The 11,775-nt window shown below is 39.1% G+C and overlaps 3 protein-coding genes across 3 annotated transcripts in view; 1 reads left to right on the top strand and 2 right to left on the bottom strand.

The window, feature by feature from the left end:
- Positions 1-87: 87 nt before the first annotated feature.
- LOC143104424 (deoxyribonuclease gamma-like) lies at positions 88-4,411 on the top strand. The gene is made up of 8 exons (XM_076268478.1): positions 88-288; positions 846-934; positions 1,028-1,120; positions 1,204-1,316; positions 1,460-1,572; positions 1,828-1,985; positions 2,267-2,363; positions 3,656-4,411. The coding sequence occupies exons 1-8, from the start codon at positions 151-153 to the stop codon at positions 3,728-3,730; spliced, it is 876 nt and encodes a 291-aa protein (XP_076124593.1). The 5' UTR covers positions 88-150; the 3' UTR covers positions 3,731-4,411.
- LOC143104425 (protein SPMIP1) lies at positions 4,181-4,914 on the bottom strand. Its single transcript, XM_076268479.1, has 2 exons — positions 4,500-4,914; positions 4,181-4,299 (listed from the first exon to the last, which is right to left on the bottom strand). Exons 1-2 carry the CDS (start codon positions 4,912-4,914, stop codon positions 4,181-4,183), a joined length of 534 nt encoding a protein of 177 aa, XP_076124594.1.
- A 2,558-nt stretch (positions 4,915-7,472) lies between these two features.
- flnba (filamin B a) overlaps positions 7,473-11,775 on the bottom strand; it is a 62,542-nt gene continuing 58,239 nt past the window's right edge. Inside the window, exons 42-46 of the mRNA XM_076269300.1 lie at positions 10,669-10,801; positions 10,119-10,295; positions 9,369-9,587; positions 9,076-9,279; positions 7,473-8,585 (exon numbers count right to left, since the gene is read on the bottom strand). Of these exons, the coding sequence (XP_076125415.1) occupies positions 8,398-8,585; positions 9,076-9,279; positions 9,369-9,587; positions 10,119-10,295; positions 10,669-10,801 (921 nt within the window). The 3' untranslated portion in view covers positions 7,473-8,397. The remainder of the gene's footprint in view (positions 8,586-9,075; positions 9,280-9,368; positions 9,588-10,118; positions 10,296-10,668; positions 10,802-11,775) is intronic.

Genomic DNA, 11,775 nt, shown 5'->3' with positions numbered 1-11,775 from the left:
TATCATATCATGTACCTCTTTTGTTTCAGTTTAAATACAGTCACTGGAACTTTCTGAGGTGGGGGGTTGGGTTGGAAGAGGAAGTGAAGACTTGGTGATAACAGAAGGATTTCTACATATCATGTTTATTCGACAATAGTTTATGTTATCATGAAGATGTTCTCTGCTTTGAATCTGCTCATGCTGAGTGTCAGCTATGGGGCAACATTGAAGATATGCTCCTTCAATATACAGTCCTTTGGAGAAAACAAAATATCCAAGCCTGAAGTAGTGGATGTCATCATACAGGTTGTGTCCATTTCTGTTTATTTCTGTTTGTAATTTTTGTTTTCATGGCTGCATGCACTGAGGACGTTTTGGACTGATTTCTTTGTGCTATTTTTAAATTTTAATCATGATATTTTCTGTTTCTACATTTTGTTTAGTGTTTGCATTTTATTTTTGCTTAATCCTAGTTGAGCTGAAAATGGTTGAAACGTTGATAGGCTACAGTAAGTTATTTATGAGTGGAGCTATGTGCAGTTTCAGAAAAGATGTCGTAATGAAGAAGAAGGCACGCTATACACCTTTGGGGCAAGGAAGAAACAAGTCAAGTGGCAGTAGCTTAGTGTTAAGGCTACTATGGAAACATTCAAGGAAGGAACTTTAGAACTTTTATAAAGTAGTTATTAGAATATGCGTTGTGACATGTAAATGGGAATATGAACAGAATATGGTAACATTAAGGGCTCTTCAATAGAGACTATTTGGAAAATTCTGAGGGTTCTGGGCTAATAGAGGGGATTATCGTCTGTCCTTTCTTGTCTGAGAAGGGAGATATGCTGACGCATCCTCTTCTTCTGCAGTGTATTGCCCGCTGTGACATAATGCTCATAATGGAAATCAAAGATGGTCGAGAATTAGCTTTCCCACAGCTGATGACGAAGCTAAACAGGTATTCATTCTGTCATGGAAGCATCTGTGAATTAATGTATCCTCACTGTAAAATGAATCATCTGGACTGACCGTTCCACATGTTTTACTACAGCAGGTACAGCTCCAGAAGGAATGAATATAATTTTGTAATCAGTGACAGGTTGGGCAGAAAGTCCTACAAGGAACAATATGCCTTTATTTACAGGTACTGTACTTTTTAGCACACTTTTCCTTTGTACACAACTGGAACACATTTCCTGTATTAACAACACCGCTCTGATTTTTTAGGAAGAGGTTGGTGTCCGTAAAGGATGTGTATCAGTACCCTGATTTACAGACTGGAGACGAAGATGTGTTTGCCCGAGAACCTTTCGTTGTGTGGTTTTCCTCACCAAGGACTGGTAAATTAAATAATTAATTCTGTGAGTAAATTTGAGAAAGAGGGATGTTCGACCATTTATGATAATGGTGTTTGACCATTCGTGAAAATGTATAGGATGGCTCTTGATAGAGAAAAAAAAAACATTGCTATTGTATATTTTAGAGGTGAAGGACTTTGTCATCATTCCTATTCACACCGTGCCAGAGGCTGCAGTTCGGGAGATTGATGAGCTCTTTGATGTGTTTGAGGAGGTCCAGCAGCGATGGACATCAGAGGTACAGTATGAGAGCAATAATGTCAACCTTTGTTTTTCATTGATATTTAAATGTCTAATTAGTATTTGTAGTGTAAACGTGTTTGAGTGTTTGAGTCCCACAGGTAATGTAGTAACATGAGACCTGCTTAAAGAAGTGAAACTGATCCACATGGTCCAATTTCACCCCTGGTGTGGGTCCAGCTGACCTGAGGTCTCCTCTCAAGGCACTGCTTCTGGTTTCCACTTTCTCATGTCTCACATCTCCTTTCCACAGAACTTTATCATCATGGGAGATTTCAATGCTGCTTGTGGCTATGTTCCCAAGAGTCAATGGAATAACATACGCCTGCGTTCTGATAGCAGCTTCCTGTGGCTTACTGATGACAGTGTTGACACCACTGTGAAACAGTCCACCAATTGTGCCTATGACAGGTGAGCTGCCAATGACCAATGAGTTCACATTTTGTAAATAATACGATACTGTTAAATGGCTTTCACACCAAAACAAGAAAGGCCATCATTTACTTATCAATGAAGATAAAATGGCTTCAAATGGCTTTTGATCATTAGCTTCTGTTGTTCTATTGGATTATTTTGGTGTTTAATGAGTCAACTAAACACCAAAATAATCCATTTGAACAACAGAAGCTAATGATCAAAAGCCATTCTAGGGTTAGACTATATAAATGACAGTTTCCTTCATCTGTCTGCAGAGTGGTGCTCCATGGTGAAAGAATAATCCAGGCAATCAAGCCTTCCTCTACAGAGGTGTTTGATTTCAAAACAGAGTATGGACTCACAGAGCAGCAGGTTGTTTTTTCCATACAGTAAACTCACATTGATATATTAAATTACAGTTTTTTCTGATTGCTTAAGCACATTTTTTGTAACTATGGCTTTTTTTGCAAAACTCTACACACAAATGGCAAAACCTCTCACCCAATCAGCAAAACATTGTAGTTCTCTTGCAAAAGCTAACACACCTTGCTTAACTCTTCACACCTTCGTAAAAATGGTGTTTTCGTATCTAACAGTAAACACAAGCCATCACAATAGTAAGCACACAATGTGCCAACAACACACTAATGGTATGAATAAAAAACACATCTGGCTTTTGCTTTCTCTGTGCACAAGGTAGACTATGTCAGTTTGAGGTCATACTTTTGTCATAGTTCTGTAAACATACAGGGATCCAAACTTCAAGTATTAGTGTTTATTTACACACATCAAAACAAACACAAGTGTGTTTTTCCAAGTCAAAACACAAAATAGCATTTCACTGAGACAAAACAAATCAGTCTACATCGGGTCGTCTCTCTCAAAATTCTGTCTACATCACATGCAATGTCCTAGTCCAAGTCACCGGGAAAAATATATTCTGGAATGATGTATCCAGGCCTGACATGACAATATCCCCACATGTAGACTGTTTTTTGTCTGTAAAAGGGCTATTTCTCTTCTCACTCTTCCTGCTCACTCCATTGTACCCATTGTACATTACCCGTGGCTTATTTATAGTGCTTAGGCTGATTGCAAAGTGAACTAATTATCTAAAACAGTTTTCACATGAGAAAGTGTGCCAGAGAGTTGGCAAAATAGTGTAAATAATAGCCATTGTGCCTACAGTTGTGCAAAGTGTGTGTTACAAAATTGCAAACTGGGTGCAAAGCAGTGTTTGTGCTTTTAGTTTTGCGAACTCAGTGAGTGGTTTTGCCATTTGTGTGTAGAGTTTTGCAAAAAAAGCCATAGTTACAAAAAATGTGTTTAAGCATTCAGAAAAAACTGTAAACATTTACAATACTTAATTTATGTAAATACAAAATAAGTGAGCCATGATATGAGGATTTATGTTGCTTATTTGCTTAGTACATCCTTATTACAGTATATGATTATACTATTAGTACCAGTAACATACTATTAACAACATCTGCCTGAATTAGATAAATATCAACCTTTAGCTTAAGTGAACAAGAGCAATGACTTACTCATTAGAGAAATGTTAAATCAAATTCCCCCACCCACACACACACACACTTTCATTATTGTTCTGTTGATCATCAGTCTTCATTGTCCAGAAATGATACTGCTGTTATTTCTCCTAGGCTCTTGCTGTGAGTGATCACTTTCCCCTGGGCTTCACCATGGGTTCTGTCCAACGTAGAGGCCGACGGAATTAACTGGATTTTTAAGTGGATGGAAATTAAGTGGATGTTTTAAATTGAAAGATTATGGTAAACTGATATGACCCCTTGCTTTGGCATAAGTTAATGTTTACCTGACCAGGGCCAATGTAGAAATAGCTGACAAAGCTTTGTTGTGCTTTTTAGATGACTGCATTTGTGCCGGAAAAGGGCTTGGTGATTATGAATGTTAATCATAAGACATCTGAATACAAAATACAACATGCTATGAAACCATATCATTTCAACCGGTTTTCAACAGACTGGTACTGGTACCAGTGTATTTCCAAATGTTCTACTGCAGCTCATTTAAACACTTTATTGATGTTACTGCACTGAATTAATCAAGAAACAAATGACAATCTAGTAAAGACAGAGAGTTGTAAATAGTCAATGTTTAGATTTTACACAAACAAATGTAATTGAGAGATGTCACTACATAGTTGATTATCCCAGACGATCTGTTGCCATGGGGACATTAAAAATTCCATTCCTGGCATAAAACGTGCTCCTTACAATCCCCGACCTCCCATTAGCTGGTGATCTGTATATTTGTTCATAGTCACCTGGGGAAACGTTAACACAGTTTTAAAATGTCCTTAGTTTTTTATTCACGCTGATATACTGCTTTAGCAAGAAACATTCAAATTAAAATATATTTCCAATTAATAAAAATAAGGATTATTTGTCTGTTGTCATGAGTAGCCAAAAAAACTAATGTGAATAATGAACACATTTAATCTGAAGAAACATTTGTTTCCCTTACCAAGTCTCCAGCCGTACTCCCAGGAGGACAGTATAGGGTAGTCAAACCTCTCATCTGGACCCTTCAGTACACGATGCCGCAGGTATAGGTGGCGGCCCTTCCCCTCTTTGGAGAAGCCCTGGTATAGTGCATCCCTGGTTTCAGGTGTAACAGGTCGCATCAGTGGGGCCTCGCTGAGGTGCGGCTTCACTTTAGGGGAGGGCGCTCGCTTCCTCTCAGGCAGGCTGACCAAAGGAGGCAGGACGGGTTTGGGGACAGTCAGCTGAGGAAGGCCCTGAGCCTTGGCCCGATGAGAAGTGAAGCTCCTCGGATAGTCCTGCCCGTATCTCATTTTCCATGCTAGCCTGGTGTAGGCCTCCTTCATGATCAGCTCACGGTAACAATTCTGGTTCTGTGTGGTCAGGAGGCTTCTCATCTTCAGGCTGTTAAAAGATGTTTTTCTCTTAATTTTCTATGTAATTTCTGTTTCTGGCCACTCTTCCTATCTTTTTGCCTTCGTCTTGCTTTGTGTGGATCTCACTATTTTGTGTGTATGTGTATACCTACACTTCTGTCCGTGTGTGTGTGTGTGTGTGTGTGTGTGTGCATCTCTGCTTCTCCCAAGGGGGTAAGAGGAGCACTGACACAGAAACCCAAGAGCAGGAGTGCCCTCCCCATGGCAACCTAATCACAAACCAGGACACTGGCCACTACAAAATGGGGAGAGGAAGGAGGAGAGAATTTGCAGAGGGCTCATCTCAAAGGTCTATTTGCACACAGGCTCTCTCCTCGGTCCTTCAGCTCGTGCCCCAGAAATCGTTCAAAGCTCGAGGTCATTAAGGATGTCTCATTTATCTAATTGCAACCAGAGGAGGTGAGACCGAGGAGAGAGGAGGGAGGTGGAAGGCCTGATAGGTGACAGAAGTATCCTATGCGGAAGCGTTTTCAGTCGGAATTGTGCGATCATTGGAAGGAGGGGTTAGGAAAAGGGGAAGGGAGGAAGGGAGGATAGACAAAAAGACAAATGATATGAACCCAGAGTCTCATATGCCCCCTCCCCTTCTCTCAACCCTCATAATGCTGACAGAACAAAAGTGTTCCACACTGCACCATAAGCAGAAGCTGATATTTCTACTGAAGGAATGCAGCTTTTACACATTTTACAGCCATTAGTCACCTCCACATTCATCTGCACAAACATAACTCTACTCAACTCTAATTGTGAAATTTAAAAATGAAAAACATCATACAATTCTTCATAAAAAAACTGCATTGTGCAATGCCCCATTTTGATGTGAAGATCAGGCAGCTACCCTCTTTGTCCAGATAGTGGCAGTGAAGTGCTTTTAAATACATGCTTTACAACTGCAGTTCTTCAGGTAGGGAAGTACTTTTAAGAGAAACATAATTCTAATCTGGTAACAATCGTTCCAGCATTCCAGAATGCTTGGATGGAAATGCATTGCGCATTTCAAAATATAGACTTAATCTAAAACCGCCTATTATTGTCACTGCAATATGTAATACACACATTTCGATCAGTATTTGATCTCCCTCAGGATCAATCTTATGACACTGGTGTTATGAGCGCTGGATTTATTCTATCTCTGTTTTTGCTGTGTTCCTGCTTTCAGTCTAACAAAGATCATTCAATCCAAATTTAGTTAATGTAACTTTGCATTGGCAATACTTTTACTCAAGTACAAGTAAAAGTACAACAGTCAGATGTCTACTTAAGTAAAAGTACTGAAGTACTTGTTTTTAAAAGTACTTGAGTATTAACAGTACAAGAGTAGCCTACATTTTTTTTTTCAAATATAGCATTACTACTGCCACAGTGCTTACATTTATGTACAGAAACGTCCTACATGGAGTTATAAAAATTTGTAATGTCAATACCTTGGAGAATGTAAAAGGAATTGAAAGTAAAATCAAGTCATTTTCATCTTTTTACCATGCTGCCATAGCCTGGCTAGCGTCATACCCTATTTTGTAATTGAAACACTTGAAGCGAAAACTATCATTAACTAGAAAATTGAAATAGTCTGTTGAGGTGGGGCCACAGGTTGGCACATTCCCGGGATGGACCTGCTGCGTCTTCATCCATTGTTTCGTCCATGGTTTTGTCTCTTATCTAAATCTGACCATGGAGTTGACTTTGGCGGAAAGCTGAGGTGATTGCTGATAGGCTGTCCCAATCAGCGGCGCCTGCACAATCCAATCACGTTTGAGAGGGAAACAACAAATTGAGGATTTCCGAGATTTTTCTTTTTTCCTTTTGTTTTAGAAGAAGTAACGGGTACTCACGGTTATGGATAGAAATGTAGTGGAGTAAAGAGTACAATATTTGCCTCTCAAATGTACTTGAGTACTCCCCAAAAATGATACTTGAGTAAAGTACAGATCCCTCAAAATTGTACTCAAGTACTGTACTCAAGTAAATGTACTCCGTTACTGTCCGGCTCTGGCAATACTATACAATTGGGTAAAGAAGCATCATTTCCAAATAACATATTTTGACCAAAATGTAACATTACGTCCTGTCTGCAATAATGCTAAATATGTCTTGCCTCTGCCCTTCAAAAGGAAAGGAGCTGACCTTTGTTTACATTTATTCATTAACTCATTTAGCAGATGCTTTTAGGCAAAGTGCCTACAAAATGAGGATTAGCATACAAGCTACCTTCACTAGCTCTTGGTATACACGGGTGATTTGAAGGCAGCTTTATTTGTTAAAAGTTCTTGGCTGATGCTTTTGTCCAAAACAACTTACAATGACATCAAAAATATTACACTGACATTATAAGTTTAATAATAATAAAAAAAACAATATTAGCAATAGATTACCAATATTAGTAATATCATTTAACTAGCATTTTAACCTCTGATGATGGTCTAATGAGTTTGCCTCTGCATAGCATTTAAAAATAATAAACAATATTCCATTTCTTATTCCATTTCACTCATTAATGAATCTATGACAACACACAGGCATTTATTCCAGTTTTTGTTTTATTTAATAAATCACAAATGTACAGTACATAATTTATTGAGCCACATTAAGGCACAGGGAGATACTACAAACAGTGAAAAGATCTTTCTCTCACATTAAAACAATCCTCAAAAATATTCTTTTAACATTCGCATATCAAAACTATTATATTTAAGCAACATAAGACAACATAGTTTTATTCCAAACTCTAGTTCTGAATAGTATTCTGAATTGAGTTAATAGCAAGAGTCCATTATGGCCCACCAAAGACAGAGAAATAATAAAGATGGTTGTTTTGGTGATACGGAGTGTGTTGGCTAAAAATACCTCAATGGCTGCATAGACCTTGTTTGTCAGATCTTGACATCAGTCCAGAATTCAAGATCTGAAGTAGTCTAGGTAGTGTCTATGTGAAATAGGACTGGCAATGCAGCACAAGGAGGTGCCAGAGGATCATGTATGCACAAAAAAACACATGTAAACACCACACTGTAAAGTGTTGTGAAAAATGAAATATTGCATCACATTTGGTGATGGAAAAAAAATAATTTGCATTTTATGGATATGCTTTCATACGCATGAGTGTACATGTTGTCTACATGCTGATGCAATTTTAAGAGAACATAAACAAGGACAAAATTAAGATGACATCAATAGTAATGGCCCACATGGTTGTTAAATACTACTTATTTACTTATAAATATATTAAGGCCTGTTCATAAATGACAGGGTGAAACCAGAACTCAATATTAATTGAGGTGTGGGAAATGGTTTGCTTTTTAAAATAATGTAAAATGTCACCTGTATCCATTTTACATGTAGAATATATTTGAGTGCAAATTTGTCTGATATATTCTACAGCACTGGGCTTCACTAAATGGGTTTGGCTATCTTTCTGCTCATCTCTCAGTTTCTGAGTGGCAAGACTCATGGGACAGTGACATGGAAGGGCGAGCCAGGGATGTGCTCTTCACCCCACTTCACAGCCAGCACGTAGCTGCCGCGTTCCTTTAGCACATAACTGACGTTGTACTGCAGATTCCCCATGTGCTTCACCATCACCTCTTCACATGGAGTGTTAGGCCCATGTACACCAACCAAGAGCATATTCTTACCTGTTATGGACACAGACACAGGGCGACAGAGACAATTAAGAATATTTTCTACATTGTATGCCAGGAACACCATAAAACACAAAGCCATTTAGATTCAGATTTCAGAATGAAGGTGTGATCATGAGACACATGCGAGTCACATCCTTTGTCAATTTTGGCTGTCAAGAAAGTGATTAACATGAAACAAAAAACACAAACTAGCATTTTGCCTTGTAGCTTGTGGCACTTAACATAACTTGATGTGTATTTGAAGCGTGAAAAGTCAAGGGCTTTGGTGCTTACATAAGCAATGGCCAGATTTGGGTGTGCTACACACTAAAAGCACAAATCAAAGACTTAAGTCAAGGGCAGAAAACACTCAGGCTGAAAAGCATGTAGAAGAATTGTGACCAAAAAAAGAATTGTGATCATAATGAGTAATGAGTATGTTCCTCATTAAATAATGGTACATAGTACAGCAACAAAAAAAGTACATTTAAATACTTCTCACCTGCTTGGCTACAGTCCACAGAAAAACTGCTCTTCTGGCCAATAAAGGCCTTACTCAGGCCTGGACCTCGGCTCACCACCTTGGTAGCATCTGAGGCAGCCCGGGGCAGGGCACTATGGACAGCAGCAGCACTATGCTTAGTGACCGGGTCCACCATAAGTGTGGATGTTTCACTGGCATTAGTTACATTCACCAGACGAGGGCCTAGGGACAGGGGGTCAAAACAAACAAGGTCAGGATGCCTGTAGACAAGCTGAAGAATGCATCACATCACCCACAAGTTAAAAAAATACCTGTGACTTTGGCCTTGAAGGGGCTGCCAGTGATGTGATTGGGTCCTCCATACTTGATGCTGATTAGATAGTTGCCGGGGGCCATAGGTGTGTACTGCACCTTGTAACCCTCTGGACACTCCTGGCACTCCATCTTCACCTTGGATGGACCTTCTATGGTCACAGCAAGTGAGCCTGGCCCTGCTTTAATGCTGTTGATGGTGAACTCTGCCTGGTTACCTGATGTCAGATAAGAACAGGTATACAATAACTTAAGGTACTCCATTGACGTGATGACTTACAAAACACAAGTGAATTGATTCAGCCTGGTTAGGTAAACAGTTGGACAGGTTTGCAAAGCCTTGTTTTTGTACAGATCTGTTGCTTAGTTAGAGTTAACATTGGGAATCCCCCACAGTGGCAGAAACAACACAAACCCCCAATATATATATAAATTATGCCTCTTTGCTAATCAATTTTACGATTAATTAAATTGGTGAATTACTTGTACATTATTAATACATAAAAGTATTAATACATTGTCACAGTGGTACCTAATGCAAAAAGTGTACTACTTTCCCAACCTGACATCACCTTTTGTAACTCTTGTCTTGCAAGTTTGTCGCCAATCGCCATTTAGCCAATACAATGTAGTTCTTTTACTTTGAAATAATGGCTTCAAACTCATTTTGATGATAGGCAGAACAATAGGTGTCAACACTGTGTGTAACTTCATTGTTCTGACCAGTAACATGCCTTGAGTGAACTTACCTGTTGTGCCTCTTTCCAGACCAGCTCCGTATGCACTAACTAGGCCGGCATCTCCACTCTGTCCTGGCTCACCCACCCGCACCTGGAATGGACTGCCAGGGATGTGGCTGCCATTGAACTTGACGTCGATCGTGTGGATGCCATTCTCACGAGGGATGAATCGAATGGCATATTTGTCTAAAAATAGGTCAATGTGGTCTTATTACTGTGTTATTCTAAACACTGTATTCCAATGGAAAGCATGGATTTTAGTTTTAAAGGTAGCGTCTGTGATTCTGGTTCTGGCAAGAGGTTGTTAATATTTCAGCTCAACACTCTCAGGAAGAGGATCCTGAGGACCAATATGCTCAATCTGGCAGAACGTGTATTGGATTAGAATCACAGACCTCACCTTTAAAACTGCATTGGGGAGACTATGATTATCAGTGAATGACTAAGGTATGCAGCAAAACCATTTTCTCAATGAAAACACGGACATGCTGTATCAATACCATGATGACAACCATGACATTGTCTTTTCTGCAAACCTTTTGCTGTAGAGGGGCCTCACCTTGCTCTAGCTCGGACACTACACACTCCTCCAAGGCTCCGGATGGGCTGTGCACTTTAGCATCGATGTTACCCTGAGCGCCATTCAGGCGCACTGCAAAGGAGGCTGGCTGGTTGGCTTTTAAACCTGACTCCTGATGGGCAGCCAACAACAGATTATTTAACACATCCCTCCCCCATTTCCTATAAATACCACACCTTTTACAAGTGAGCTTTTGTGCAGAAGTGCTAGAAACCTTTCAACAGGCAATCAAAGACAACCCTTAGCAAAAGGAAATTTATGGAAGTGTATTGTTGATCTACTTATTTTGAACTAAGTAGCCTATTTTTATAGTTTATTTTTTGTGTACTAATCAGAGATGCACTCGATTTATACTTGGCTTATACTGAAATAAGTATGCATAAAAGTTTAAGTATATCTACCCTTTACTTGGTACTTACACTTAAATATACTTATACTGATTGGAAAAGTCTTTTAGAGGGGATGCATCCCCTCTATTGAAATCCGGTGGGTTCTTCTTATTATTATTACAGTGCATGAAAATGCACTGTACTGTTCTTCCTAGGCTTCCTATCTCTTATTATTATTCCGCTGACCACTTTTTCTGTGCACTATTAAACTTGAACCGTTTAACTTAGAAATTTCATTCAAACTTTGTAATGTAGGTCTTCTAAAGCATCTAAATACATCTGCTATGTATTTTTCATTTTTGTAAACTTTATCCTTTTTGAGATATTAACAAAAAACTAGCTTATTTTTTCCCATAGACTTTCTATTGGGCATTATGACATCATAAAGGGCCGTTAACACTGATTTGCACCCGTTACAACAGCCATCTGCTAGGCTCCATTTGTCCTAGTCTATATTCAACAAGAATAGTGTACCGAAGCCATGACATAGCGTTGTCAAGGCAGCAATTTCACTGGATCTAAACAAATCAATCTAACCACAGTACTCACCATAGTGGTGACACTGCGGTAATGGAAACGGAATGTCACACTTCGGTACTCTATTCAAGGCACCTTCCATCCAACTGTCTTTCATCCATCCATTTCAAACCATTTAATTATCCATTAAGCTATCTGTCTATCAAAATCCATTAAACTA

The sequence above is a fragment of the Alosa pseudoharengus genome, unplaced genomic scaffold (assembly GCF_046254945.1).
Source record: "Alosa pseudoharengus isolate Yale_2024_CS ecotype anadromous, Long Island Sound unplaced genomic scaffold, YU_APseudo_1.1 YU_APseudo_1.1_scf_5, whole genome shotgun sequence".
In the NCBI taxonomy this organism is placed as follows: domain Eukaryota; kingdom Metazoa; phylum Chordata; class Actinopteri; order Clupeiformes; family Clupeidae; genus Alosa; species Alosa pseudoharengus.
Note: the sequence above shows the minus strand (reverse complement) of the source record. Positions and strands in the feature narration are given on the sequence as shown.